The sequence below is a fragment of the Hippopotamus amphibius genome, chromosome X (assembly GCF_030028045.1).
Source record: "Hippopotamus amphibius kiboko isolate mHipAmp2 chromosome X, mHipAmp2.hap2, whole genome shotgun sequence".
Taxonomy (NCBI): Eukaryota; Metazoa; Chordata; class Mammalia; order Artiodactyla; family Hippopotamidae; genus Hippopotamus; species Hippopotamus amphibius.
The window spans coordinates 128046155-128058173 of NC_080203.1; the positions used below are offsets into that span (position 1 = coordinate 128046155).

Below are 12019 nucleotides of genomic sequence, written 5' to 3' on the forward strand. Positions count from 1 at the left end.
CGGCTGCAGTGCAGGCCTGCCCACAGTACCCTGCCAGCGTGTTTACACCCTGACCTGGAGGGACCAGCTAAGGGTGAGAAAGCGATTCGCTCTCCGCGTCCATCTCATGCTTGTTTGGTTGGCTGAGACTGGCCATGCATGCTGTGGATGGGCCCGGGGCTCTCAGGTCTCGTGGGAAAACTCTCCATTCATGGAGGCAAACCCATGTCAACTGGCAGTGTATCCACTCAGCATTCCCAGCCTCAACCCATGAAATTCCAAGACATAGAAAGAGAGAACACTATGTGCTTCTAAGCAATTTCTCATCTCATGAATCACTGATTCGAGTAAATATTTTATATAAATAAATACGTGAATATTTTATTGCCTTTACTTGGAGTGCTGGACTTCAAATAGTCTTCCTAGAGTTGGATCATCTTAGAGGCAAATCTTAGTGAAGACAGTGCTGGCTGCTTGCTCTCATTTTCCAGAGGGAGGGTCCTGGATTTGTTTCCAATTGATTTAATGATAAAGCAATGGAATGACACTAAAATTTTTTATAACTCTGAGCTGCCAGTGTTACAGTGAGAGTTCTAAGAAGTGAATACGATAGTTTTATTTTGTTTATTAAATTGGTGGGCTCTCATATGAAAAGACAATTCTTGGGCATGGGTCCTTAGGCAAATTGCGCCACCATCTTACTGACCTCTGCTGAGAAAATAAAATGATAAATGGGAAATATTTTAAACATATAAAAGGGCCACCAACTCTAAGCCTAAAACAAAGCATTTTACTATTGATTTTTAATAATTTTGAATAGTATTTCTCAAATACTTTTTAGGAGCGTCGACCCCTACTGCTGGTACTGCTAGAAAGACGTAATTTCGTCATCTCCTCATTTCTTTCACTCCTCTGTAGACTTGTGATCAGGAACAAGGAGAGTTGTTAGCAGCAGCTTTGTACAATTTCTGCCACCTAATGGACTCTGTAGAAATATCAACTTTTGCGTGTCTCACAGGCCAAGGGGTTACTTCACATAAGTGTATATATCACAAGCTGTTTGCCATGTGCACTCAATCTGTATCCACTTCCATGGCCAAGTACGCTGGCTGGGAAAAGAGGTATCACCTCTCATTAGGTGGCTCCATCTGCTCCTGTCCCTGGCTGTGACCCCAGCCACCCTGAGGAGGTTTGTGGCCTGTGTCTGCCTCATTCACCTCTACCTCCAGGGATTAGCTCTAGCCACCTCCTCCAGTTTCTCCCCTGATCGGGGCTGCGGCTGTGGTGACTTTGGTGGCCTGACTTAGGAGAATGACACAGAAGAGCAGAGAAAGGCAGGTTGGCCCCTCCTGCCTCCCTTTGCCCGTAGCACGTTCTGATCCATGACCAAAGGACATTCAGTTATGTGGATCCTGCAGACCAGAGCTGGCTGGAATGGGCACACCCTCTCTCCTCTACTCAGCCGTGGCCCCAGCCTCCTCAAGGTCAGAACCACCACATTTACACCACTGCCAGCCAAGGCTGAGATTTTGGCCACTCTCGGTGGTTTCCCTCCTGATTTGACTCGTAGTAGATCCACAACCCACGGTCATAGCTCTGGGGTGTGGGAGGGCAGGTAGGTTTGGTATCTGAGGTTCTCAAACTTCCCCAAGCATCAAAATTACCTGGAGGGCTTTTAAAACCCTGCCCTTTCAATCAGCCAAGCCAGTTTCATGGGCTGTGCCCTGTATGCAGAAGCAGCACCCATTTGGCTTAATGATCTGCTGTCACCATCTTGAAATTCTAATAATTTTTCATCTTGGAGCCCTGCATGTTCATTTTGCCCTGGGCCCCGCATATGATGGCCAGTCCTGTCAGGAGGTCCACAGTGGAGGCTGAGAATTTGCACTTCCTACAAGTGATGTATTTCCCAGGTGACGTGGATGCAGCTGCGTCAGAACCGCTGAGTGAGGTTTTGCAGAGTCAGCCCAAAGAACAGAGGAAAGGGACAGTGGCTCTCCACCTCCTCCTCTCTCACCTCTGCTGGGTCAGATCCGATCATAGCCATGAATGTGGAGGAAAAAACAGTGTGACAGCTTCAGTTATTTTTGTTATTGGTATTATTGTCCTTTGTTTTGTTTTAACCAAACTAAATGCTCTCATGAAGCATGCTGCCTTTTCAATACCCCAGCAACATGGGCGTGATTTCCCTGTCTGTACATCAGTCTAAAAATAATGTATTGAAGCAGCTTGCAGAAATATGTTAAGTGGAACAATATCGTAGTAAGTAATTTGAAAGACCAGGGAAAGGAAAGCAATGGAAAGAGTGATAAGGTAAGATGAAGTTGGGGTGTGAAACACACAAAGGCTTCACACAAGCTCCAGTATCACACAAGCTCCAATACACCAACTCGAGTGGAGCCCCCATTCCTCAGAGCTTTTTCGTGGTCGTTGCAGAGAGAGATATGTTCTTTATTACATGACCCATGGTTCCACGTGGAAAAATAATGTTTACCTCCAAATAGGTAAAAATAACCTGCTTGCTTGGGAGAAACCCATATGTCCTAGTACTGAGATGTTCAAGAAATTTCTCTCATGAGGTGTTTTTCTTTATGCACGTAACTGTTGGCTGAATCTGCAACTTATAATATTTTGCTCGATATATTCTCTTCTATATGTTTTGTAAGACAGAAGAGCAAGATATGAGACTGCACTATTGTGGTCTCTATGAGCTACAATACAACCTTTCCAAAACTTTCCTCCTATTGTAAGGGGGCCAAAAAGCATTCGAAGCCCTAAGAGTTTTTTTGTTTGTTTGTTTTGGCAAATGAATTGACTTGACTCTCTTTAAAAACAGGCCATAAAATAAGGCTCTATGTGCCCACTCTTATCGATATAACACTATGACTTATTCTTGCCGAGTAGACATAAAACATTTTCACTAATGAATGGAAAAACGTCAACTAAACAGGGAAAACAACTGAAATTAGCCCAGCAGTTTGATTTTGAGCCCTGGTCAGAATGTAGGACCCCGCTTCTGAGCTGAGCTCTGTGTTGCTACCAGTTCAACACATTCATATTTTCTCATTTTCTCAGTAAAGTGTCCTCAGCGAGAGTCCGTTGTTTTGTTTTATGTTCCCTCCATTAGACTTAGCGTTTCCCCTTTAATTAAATCATGGGGGTTAAATCATTTTTGTTTTTTTTCCCCCAGTTTCCAGCAGAAGTAGCAAGTTCCTTTTATTTTTCCTTCCTTCATTGGAGGCTTAAAGTTTCTGGAAAACCATCCTCGTGGTTGTCCTCTGGCTCTTTCCCATAAGGTTATCAGTCATCGGTTTAAAGAGGAGGCAAGGAAAGGACTGTTTATTCCATGTGGGTAAGAAATTCCCTCAGCAAAAAGTGCTTGGGCCCCTGGCTACCTTGGTGACAGGGAAAGCAGGTCACAGCAGCTGGAGACCCTCGTGAAGCTAGATCCCCTGAGAGAGTCCTTCCTCTGTGTTGAATGTACAGAACCCTTTGGTTAGGAAAGGCTTGCTCAGGCGTGGGTTTACCTTCTTTAAGATCACAAAGGATTTGTTTTGAAAAATTAAACCAAAAGAAAGCAAAGACAAGTAAAGAGAAGTGAAGTGGGGGGAGGCGGGGGACGGGGGAACAGAAGGAGCTTTGGGAACTTTTAATCAATCTGTGATCATTTCCCTTTACGATGTTGTCAGGGCCACTGTTTTGAGGAAGGTAGAAAATACAGATGTTCCCAGGTAAGACTTCCAACACTCTTGTCATGTTCCTGATGTTCTCATCTTCCTGTTCCACTCACATTTTCACTGGTCTTTCTGTTGCTGTGACAACTCATGCACATCTGAAACTTAATGGATATGCTAATTAGTATGTTTTCTATCAATTAGTAAAAGCGCTAGTGCCTTGTAGAATCCTTTTAGGTGTATTTAAGTACAGTGGACTCTGGTGATGGTCATGTATTTATCTTTTTAGCCACCATTTTATACATGAAACATTTATTCCCACCAGCATCAGCATCAGCATCATCATCGTTGTCATCGTCGTCAGGAAGGATGGATTTACTTACTCTAAGTATTTGGGTGAGGGGAGAAAAGGTGTTCATAAAGCCATAATGAACTGCATGTAAAGTTTCATAGTTTTATCTGAATTATTTTTAATTCAGGATATTGAGGAAAGTAAAAGAGCTATCTACAGTTTTCCCTACTTAACAGATAGTGAGCATCAGCTTTTAATTCTTAAATGAAAACAGGGATTGATCCAACAGGCATTTCAGCGATGCACCTTGGAGAAGACAGGGATCCATGTGTTTCATCCTCCTCCGCTCCACTTCGCCTTGCCGTTTCCTGTAACATCTGTTGGGTTTTACTGCCACCTGCTGGCCATTTCATAGAAACGCTTTCACGTTATTGACACAGGAGTTTTGGAACCTTGCTCAGAAGCTCTTTTTATTTCAGCCCCTGTGTCCCTGCATTCTCCTCCTGTCCTGTGTGAAACTGTCGGATTGAAGCTGGCCACTCATTGTTAACATACTCACGCACCTGTAATTGTCTCCTTGTGCCAGAAGCCCTGACATGCTGAGGTCGGAAGTTTCCTTTTCCGTGGGAGGAAGGCACTCGTCCACCGATTCCAACAAGGCCTCCAGCGGAGACCTCTCCCCTTATGACAACAACTCCCCAGTGCTGTCTGAGCGCTCCCTGCTGGCTATGCAAGAGGACGTGGCCCCGGGGGGCTCGGAGAAGCTTTACAAAGGGCCTGAGCAGTATGTGCGGGTGGGCCACTTGCCATCTTCAAAGTCGAGGGAGAGTTCTCCTGGACCAAGGCTTGGGAAAGGTAACTCCACCAGTGACTCTGATTGCATGTGGCCTGGTGTGAGTGCTTTGGACCTTCTCTCCATCCCTCCCTCATTTCATGTTTCTCTAATTCAATGAGCATTGACTGAGGACCTGCCAAACACCGACCCTGGACCTGAGTCCCTGCAGACCCAGCTAGCTGGGAAGCAGTCTCAACCTCGGACAGCCCCTGATATTCCCAGCTGACATTTTCCCTCTAGCATGTGAGGAACCTTACGTGTCCTGGCCTGTGGGTCTGGGTGCATATTTGTTAGTCTAAGATGTCACCCAACCACCACTGTTACTTTTATAAAGAAAACGTTCCAAATAGGTCTCCATTGAGAGATGGCAATTTTTAGGCAAAATAAGGTTTCCGTGATCAAATACATTTGGGAAATGCTGGGTTGACCAAGCTAACGGTCTCTCTACTGTACAAGTTCTCAAACTCTTTTAAGTGCTAGTGGGAACCTTGAATTTCCACAATAGGAGAGAGGGTATGGTTTGCAGCTTTTCCCAAATTTACTTGACCACTGAATGTTTAGTTCTGTTCTCTCCCTCTGCAGAGTAATTCCTCAGGGTCAGGACTCAGCAGGACACTTTTAAAGTAATAACTGGAAGACACAGTACAAATTCTTGCTACTTTATCTCAAATTTATATTTTAATTTGAAAGGGCTCTTTTTTTTTTTTGGTGTTTTTAATCATAGTGTCTTTATTTTTATTTTACAAATGTTCGTGTCAATTTTTTTTTTAACTTACAGTGAAAACAGTAACCCATGTTCCCATCAGGCATAAAAGTTATTTCTAAACTGTGAAAGTACTTGCCTCATCTGTAAAATGGACTTAGAGGCATCTCTTCAGGATTAAATAAGAACATGCATACAAACAGCAGACACAAGGAAGCACCCAGGAGACATTTGCTTCTAGAAATACTCATCATCCTCATGTCGCAGGATTGTAGTGAGGATTAAATGGGATGGTGGGAACACCTAAGATAGCGCCTTAGGCTGTAAATATTTACAGACAGACTAAGGGGATGTATGAACAACTACTGCAGGAATGACTGTTGATGCCAGTAGAGGCATATTCCTGAGGCTAGTACTAGCTAAAGGAGCTATAACCATTGTTCCTCTATCTCTATGTTAATGCGGTCAGAGCTGTTGCCACCCATTACAATTTACTTGTTTCCTATTGCTACTGTAACAAATGACTCCAAAGTTAGTGGTTTAAAACAACACACAAATTTATTATCGTACAGTTCTGGACATCAGAAGTCTAACATGGGTCCACAGGGCTGGGCTCCTTCTGGAGACTCTAGGGAACAATCTGTTTCCTTGCCTTTTCCAGCTTCCAGAGGCTGCCTGCATTCTTTGGTTCCTGGCCCCTTCCTCCATCTTTAAAGACAGCAACGTAGCATCTTCTGTCTTGCCTCCGTCTTATAAAGACCCTTGTGATTACCTCAGACTCACCCAGATAACCCAGGATCATCTCCTCATCTCAGAATCCATAACTTAATCACACCTGCAAAGTCCCTTTTGATACATAACATCTTTACAGGCTCTGGAGATCATGACACAGACATCTTTGGGGAGGGGGGTTCCTTATTCTGTCTACCACAGCCATCATAGAGAAAGAGTCTTCTTGTAAATCCCAAATGGAATAAGCCTCGTACAAGGCAGGTCTGCCTCGTATTCCGTCTTGCATCCATCACAATCTCGAATACAGTACTTTGAGCAAAAGAGATGTTTTAAAAATATTTGTTTATTGGTTGTTTGCTGTTCAGCTTTCATTGTGAGTTACATACCTTTTTTATACACTTCTCCCTAGATATGGCGGAGGAGGCTTTCAATATCTGGGGAACTTGGCATTCAACATTAAAAAGTGGCTCCAAAGACCCAGGAATGACAGGTGAAGGATAATTTTTTTAAAACTGGTATTTCATTTACTTTTTAAGTTAATTTTCTTTAATTTTTGCCTTACTATCATCATATTACGTGTTTGTCAAATGTTATTTGGAAAATGCTAGAAACAGAGAAAAAGGGGATAATGCTATACTTATCCTTTCCACCAAAGTACATCAATCTTTGACTTTATTTCATTTCATTTGCAAGCGTTTTTGAAGATAGTTACAATCATTCTGTCTGAGCACCTTTCTATGATTTGTTTACCTTCCATTCTCCAGTTATTTTCCATTATTGTTGTTAAGAGCCATGTAGTATTCCAGATGCATATTCATAGTTTATAGCCCAGTGCTGGGACAGCTGAGTTGTTTCCATTTTTTTATTGATGTTGTAATAAGTTATGATGTCAGGGACCTCTTTTATGTACTTTTTTTGTATGTTATTAACAAATTCACAGAATTTCAGAAAACCAGTTATAAATCCAGAATAGTGACATGGTGGATTTTCCTGATGGTCCAGTGGTTAGGACTCCGAGCTTCCACTGCTGGGGGCTTGGGTTCAACCCCTGGTCGGGGAACTAAGATCCTGCAAGCCGCGTGGCACAGCAAAAAGAAAATTAAAAAATAAAAAAAATAAAAGAATACGAAAGCGCGTCAAAAATTATGAACCTTTCCAAGAATTCAGCAGTACAGTCACTTCACATTCCATAGAAGATGCACTGGCTTGTGCTCCATCAGCCATAGGTGGCAGCGCCATTTCACTGTAATGTCCGCGTGCCTTTAATCTCACTGGGATTGCAAATCACTGGGTTTGCATTTTGGCTTCTTTGAAACACAAAATTGTATTTATTATTTTCATTTGCGTTTCTTTCTCGCCAGTATTTTTTCATGTTTCTATTAATCAGCTGAACTTCCCCCACTAATTATCGGTTATGTCATTGGCTATTTATGTATGCTAGCGTTTTTAAAATTGATTCTTACCAACTCTTCCTATAATAAAGACGTTAACCCTTTGTCCACATTGTTTGCCACTGATATTATCCCTTGCATTTTTCCCCCTTTTTTTGATATCTGGAAATTTCTTTAATGTTTTACATAAGTAAGTCTATCACTCTCTCGTGAATTATTTCACAAAATTAATCTTTACATTTACTTAAGCATCGGAGAGTCAGTCATCTATACACTTTTCTCTTTCATAGCATTTCATTATTTTAACCCTTAATTCTTTAATCCATCTGGAATATATGTTAATATATAGCATGAAGTGTATAAATTGTTTTGTTTTATTGTTTCCCCCAAGTATGTGTGTGTGTGTAGGTATGTGTTCCCTTTCTCATTGTTTTGTAATACCTCCCATATTACCTTTTTAAGGCATGGTACATTTTTAATTTAATGGCCTCTAATCCAGTTTAAGTACATGAGTACTGATCCATTATCTAACTGCATCTCATTGTATCCCATGAAGTGCTTTACTGCCTTTTCCCCCCACGGATAAACTATTCCACGATATTCTGCTCTGTTTTCCTTCTGCTGTTTCCACTCTGATCTGTCCCTATGTAAATGCTTATATGCCCCTCTCTCCCCAAAATGACCTTGTTCTCTTTCCCTGCCTACTAAAAAGAAATGAGAGGACAGGGCAAATCCACTGGAAAAAGGCAGCCTGGGGACATAGGCCCCAGGAACTCCTCATTTGCTTGTGAAATGCACTGTTTTGCTCTCTTTTCAATTTCCTGAAGAAAGCTGTATCCGTTAGGGAAGGCTACCTGCTATAAGAAACACCCCCTAAATGTCAGTGGCTTAACCTCTCACAGGTTGATTTCTGCCTCACCGCCCAGTCCAGTGTGGATTGTGCAGGGCGATGAGGGGTGGGAGGGCTCAAGTTCCACCTAGCCAGTGGTTCCCCCATCCTCAAACGCCTCGGAGTCGTCTCTGATTTCTCCATCCTGGGCTAGAATTTGAAGGAAGGGAGTGAGCAGGAAAGACTAGGAGTGCATTTTTTTTTCTATTAGACCAGGCCCAGAAATGGCTCACAGCACATCTCTGCACATGTGTTAGCCAGGCCTCATTTATGTGGCCCTCCTAACTGCAAGGGAGGCTGGGAAGTGTCATCCAGGAAGGACAGGGGACGATTTGGTGAACAGTGAGCCAGCCTCCCCCACAGGGGCAGTGTGAAGTATGCACAGCGCTGCTGTCTTCGTTATCTTCTAGCACCAAATGCAGCATTTTGGATTCAATTCATCTATTCCTACAGCTTTAATTGACACAATAGAAACATTCTAATGTGTCTCCTCTGGATTCAAGTTTCACGAACAGGAAGGGAACGTTCCTTTCACCTTCTAGGTTCAGAAAAGTTTTCATAACCACGCAGGGGTGGGGGGTTCCTAAACCATAAATTAGGGCTGAGGACTATTTAGTCGCATTTGACCCCTAACCTGTCAGAGTCCAGGCATGTGTCTTTGGAGCTGCTACATGAACCGGTGCCAATAATCGGAACGCCTTGCTTGGTCATGTCTCTTGCTAGGAAGACTTTTACTTGAGGCAGCAGCCACTGAGCGTGTCCTGCGTCTTTTCAGCTTTTGAAATTGGCAGTAGGAAAGAAAGAACAGGGCATCCCGACAGGGATTCTACAAACCAATTCCATTTCTCGTCCTTCTCTCCGGCTCCCAGGTTCCTACGGAGACATTTTTGAAAGCAGCTCCCTCCGACCGGGGCCGTGCTCCCTTTCTCAAGGGAACCTGTCCCCAAACTGGCCCCGGTGGCAGGGGAGCCCCACGGAACTGGACAGCAGTGCGCAGGTCATTCGGAGGACTCAGACCACGAGCACCATCGCCGAGTGCGGGGCGCACGCCCCCGTGGCCCGCGTGTGCAGCACGCCCCACATCCAGGCCGGCGGGGGCGGCAGGCCCGAGCAGCCCGCGCCAAGGCCAAGGCCAAGGCCGGAGCCGTGCTGGACGCTGAGCAGCGCCGAAGACCTCGCCGAGAGCGAGCCGGAGGCGGCCTGGCTGCAGAGGAGAGCCAAGCCTCTGCACCAGAGACCCGCAGAGGCTACCAGGCAGGACAAGAGGCCTCCTCCTCCTTATCCTGGTCCAGGGAAGCCAGCTTTGGCATCGGCCCACCAGCCCGCGGAGCCGCCGCTGTGGAGGCCTCAGAGGCCCGAAGAAGGCTCCAGAACAGCTTTGGAAGAGGGAAGCCAAACAGCCGAGCGAGAGCATCAGGCTGCCCAGCAAAAAGTGAGCAGCGCCTACCCCAGTCCCGCCAGCGATCAGAACAGTAAGACCTTGGGGGAACCCAGCTGGCTCGACTGGCAGAGGGAGCGGTGGCAGATCTGGGAGCTCTTATCCACCGACAACCCCGATGCCCTCCCGGAAACGCTGGTATGAGATGAGTCCCCCGTGCTCAGCCCTCACGTCCCAAACAGCCTTCTTCCACTCAGTAGGGGAAATAGTGGGTGTTGGACAATTGGGCACTTACTTGTTTTTCTTCTTTTACACTTTTAAAAAAACAACACAAGAGAAAAGTCAGTTCACTTAAAGATATAGAGCACTAGGACCCTGGCCATTTATAATAAGATTCTATTGCATAGCCAGCCTTCAGAAAAAACAAGAACAAAAAAGGAGGCTCATATCCAATCTAAAAGCTATTCACATTGGCTCTGTATAAGATAAAACTCTCGCTTTGGTATAGCTTAATTGTATTTATGTGTCTTCAGTTTTGACTCTTGTATATTCTGTAACAGATTATGTATGATAATCCTATATGTTATAATCACTGAAAACAGAAGGAACACATTTTTGTAATCACTTATTCTAAGTAATGAGATTCTATAGAATGTTCTAGAATATGCACAAGCGGGTTTCTGTGCTTTTGCCATAGCTTTTTAACTGGGGGCAGCCCTTCCTTCAATGCCTAAGAAAAACACTAACAAAACAAAGTAAAACAGAATATGAGAAGCCATATTTTTATATAGTAGTGAGATACAAAACATATAGTCACTGAATGCTTTTTCATATTGAATATGTTTTAAGGAAAATATTAAATTTGATACATTATGGAGTATATTTTTAGAATCTGTTTAGAAAGAATTCAGTTAATGAAACAAGAGAAAGGCCGTGCCTGACAAAGAAAGAATAATTAAGAAGTTGTCCTTCCCATTTTAAGTCAAATTCAATTTTATATAGACCATATATAATATATATTTATAATGTACGGTTTTTATGTATTTTTCAAAACTACAAACTGGAATCCAACTATAAAGTGTTTAAGAATCAAAAGAGAGTATTCAAATTACAGAACATGGTTTTTCCTTTTGCCCCATTATCAGTATTAACCAAAATATATGCAGTGCTTTGTAAAGTAAATCATATTTGGAAAAAAATTAAGCTCTGTATTTACATTGTGCCAAAGGCTGAGGAAATGTTTTCTTTGGTAATTTGATGTGTAATGTAAAATGTTCCTACCATTCTTCAGTAGTAAATTTGAAGTTTTTCAACTGCAAAACAATTTTTGACCAGCAGGTGGCAATTCGCTTCAGTATTTTATGAGGTTTTTTTTTTGTCCACTTCATAAGGGAATGTGTATTATAGAAAAATAATTTTTTTTATAAAACATGCTACTCTTAATTTTCATATTGGCGATGACATTTTCAGTGGTGTTTCTTAAAGTTCTTACTTGTGCCATAATGAATAAAAAGTTCAGCAAAGGCTTCGTTCCCTGGCATTAAATCTAATGAATGAACTCACACCCCATTCCAGACATACACTTCCTTATCCCCAAGTCCCAGTGTAATTAATAATGGCAGTACTACACATATACAGCTAAAGGGCTAGTAAAAAATACCAGGTGGCTTGGGAACACAACCCAGTGACACTGAAGCAGTTAGAAACTGATGTTTGTGGCAAGTGAAGGCTGATTGTCACTCATTTGAAACAATTGGCGATGAAGTGGTTTGCTCCAGGATGGGAGCTCAGGTTTGCCACCTGCTGGACAGGTGTTGCCCAACACGATCCTTGTAAATTACATCTGCACTGTAGGCCTTAGGTGCTCTTTTGGCTTCAGGGCAGCAATAATAATGAAGTCCAGAAATGCTTTCTGACGTTTCTTATCGGGCAGTGATGGGGATATCTTCAGACACTGCCACTGGCGGGGACTCGGGAAGGATGCATCTGCCAGCCTCTGGCTCTTCCTGGCTGCCCACACACAGCCCACAGCTGCAAACAAGACCAGAGCAAACGCTGCCTGACTGTGGATCACAGGTTGCTTTCCTGTGCCACCTCTTCTCTCCCTTCTCTCGCTGACTCTGTGTTTTCTTGGCTTTGAATTTGA

At 43.4% G+C, this 12019-nt stretch overlaps 1 protein-coding gene across 3 annotated transcripts in view; it reads left to right on the forward strand.

The window, feature by feature from the left end:
* ARHGAP6 (Rho GTPase activating protein 6) overlaps positions 1 to 11397 on the forward strand; it is a 476412-nt gene extending 465015 nt beyond the window's left edge. For 2 of the 3 annotated variants that reach the window (XM_057718706.1, XM_057718708.1), the window contains exons 11-13: positions 4532 to 4800; positions 6625 to 6705; positions 9365 to 11397. In XM_057718706.1, coding sequence (XP_057574689.1) covers positions 4532 to 4800; positions 6625 to 6705; positions 9365 to 10077 — 1063 coding nt within the window. In that variant the 3' untranslated portion in view covers positions 10078 to 11397. The remainder of the gene's footprint in view (positions 1 to 4531; positions 4801 to 6624; positions 6706 to 9364) is intronic. The other variant, XM_057718707.1, reaches the window with a different exon arrangement.
* Positions 11398 to 12019: the final 622 nt, after the last annotated feature.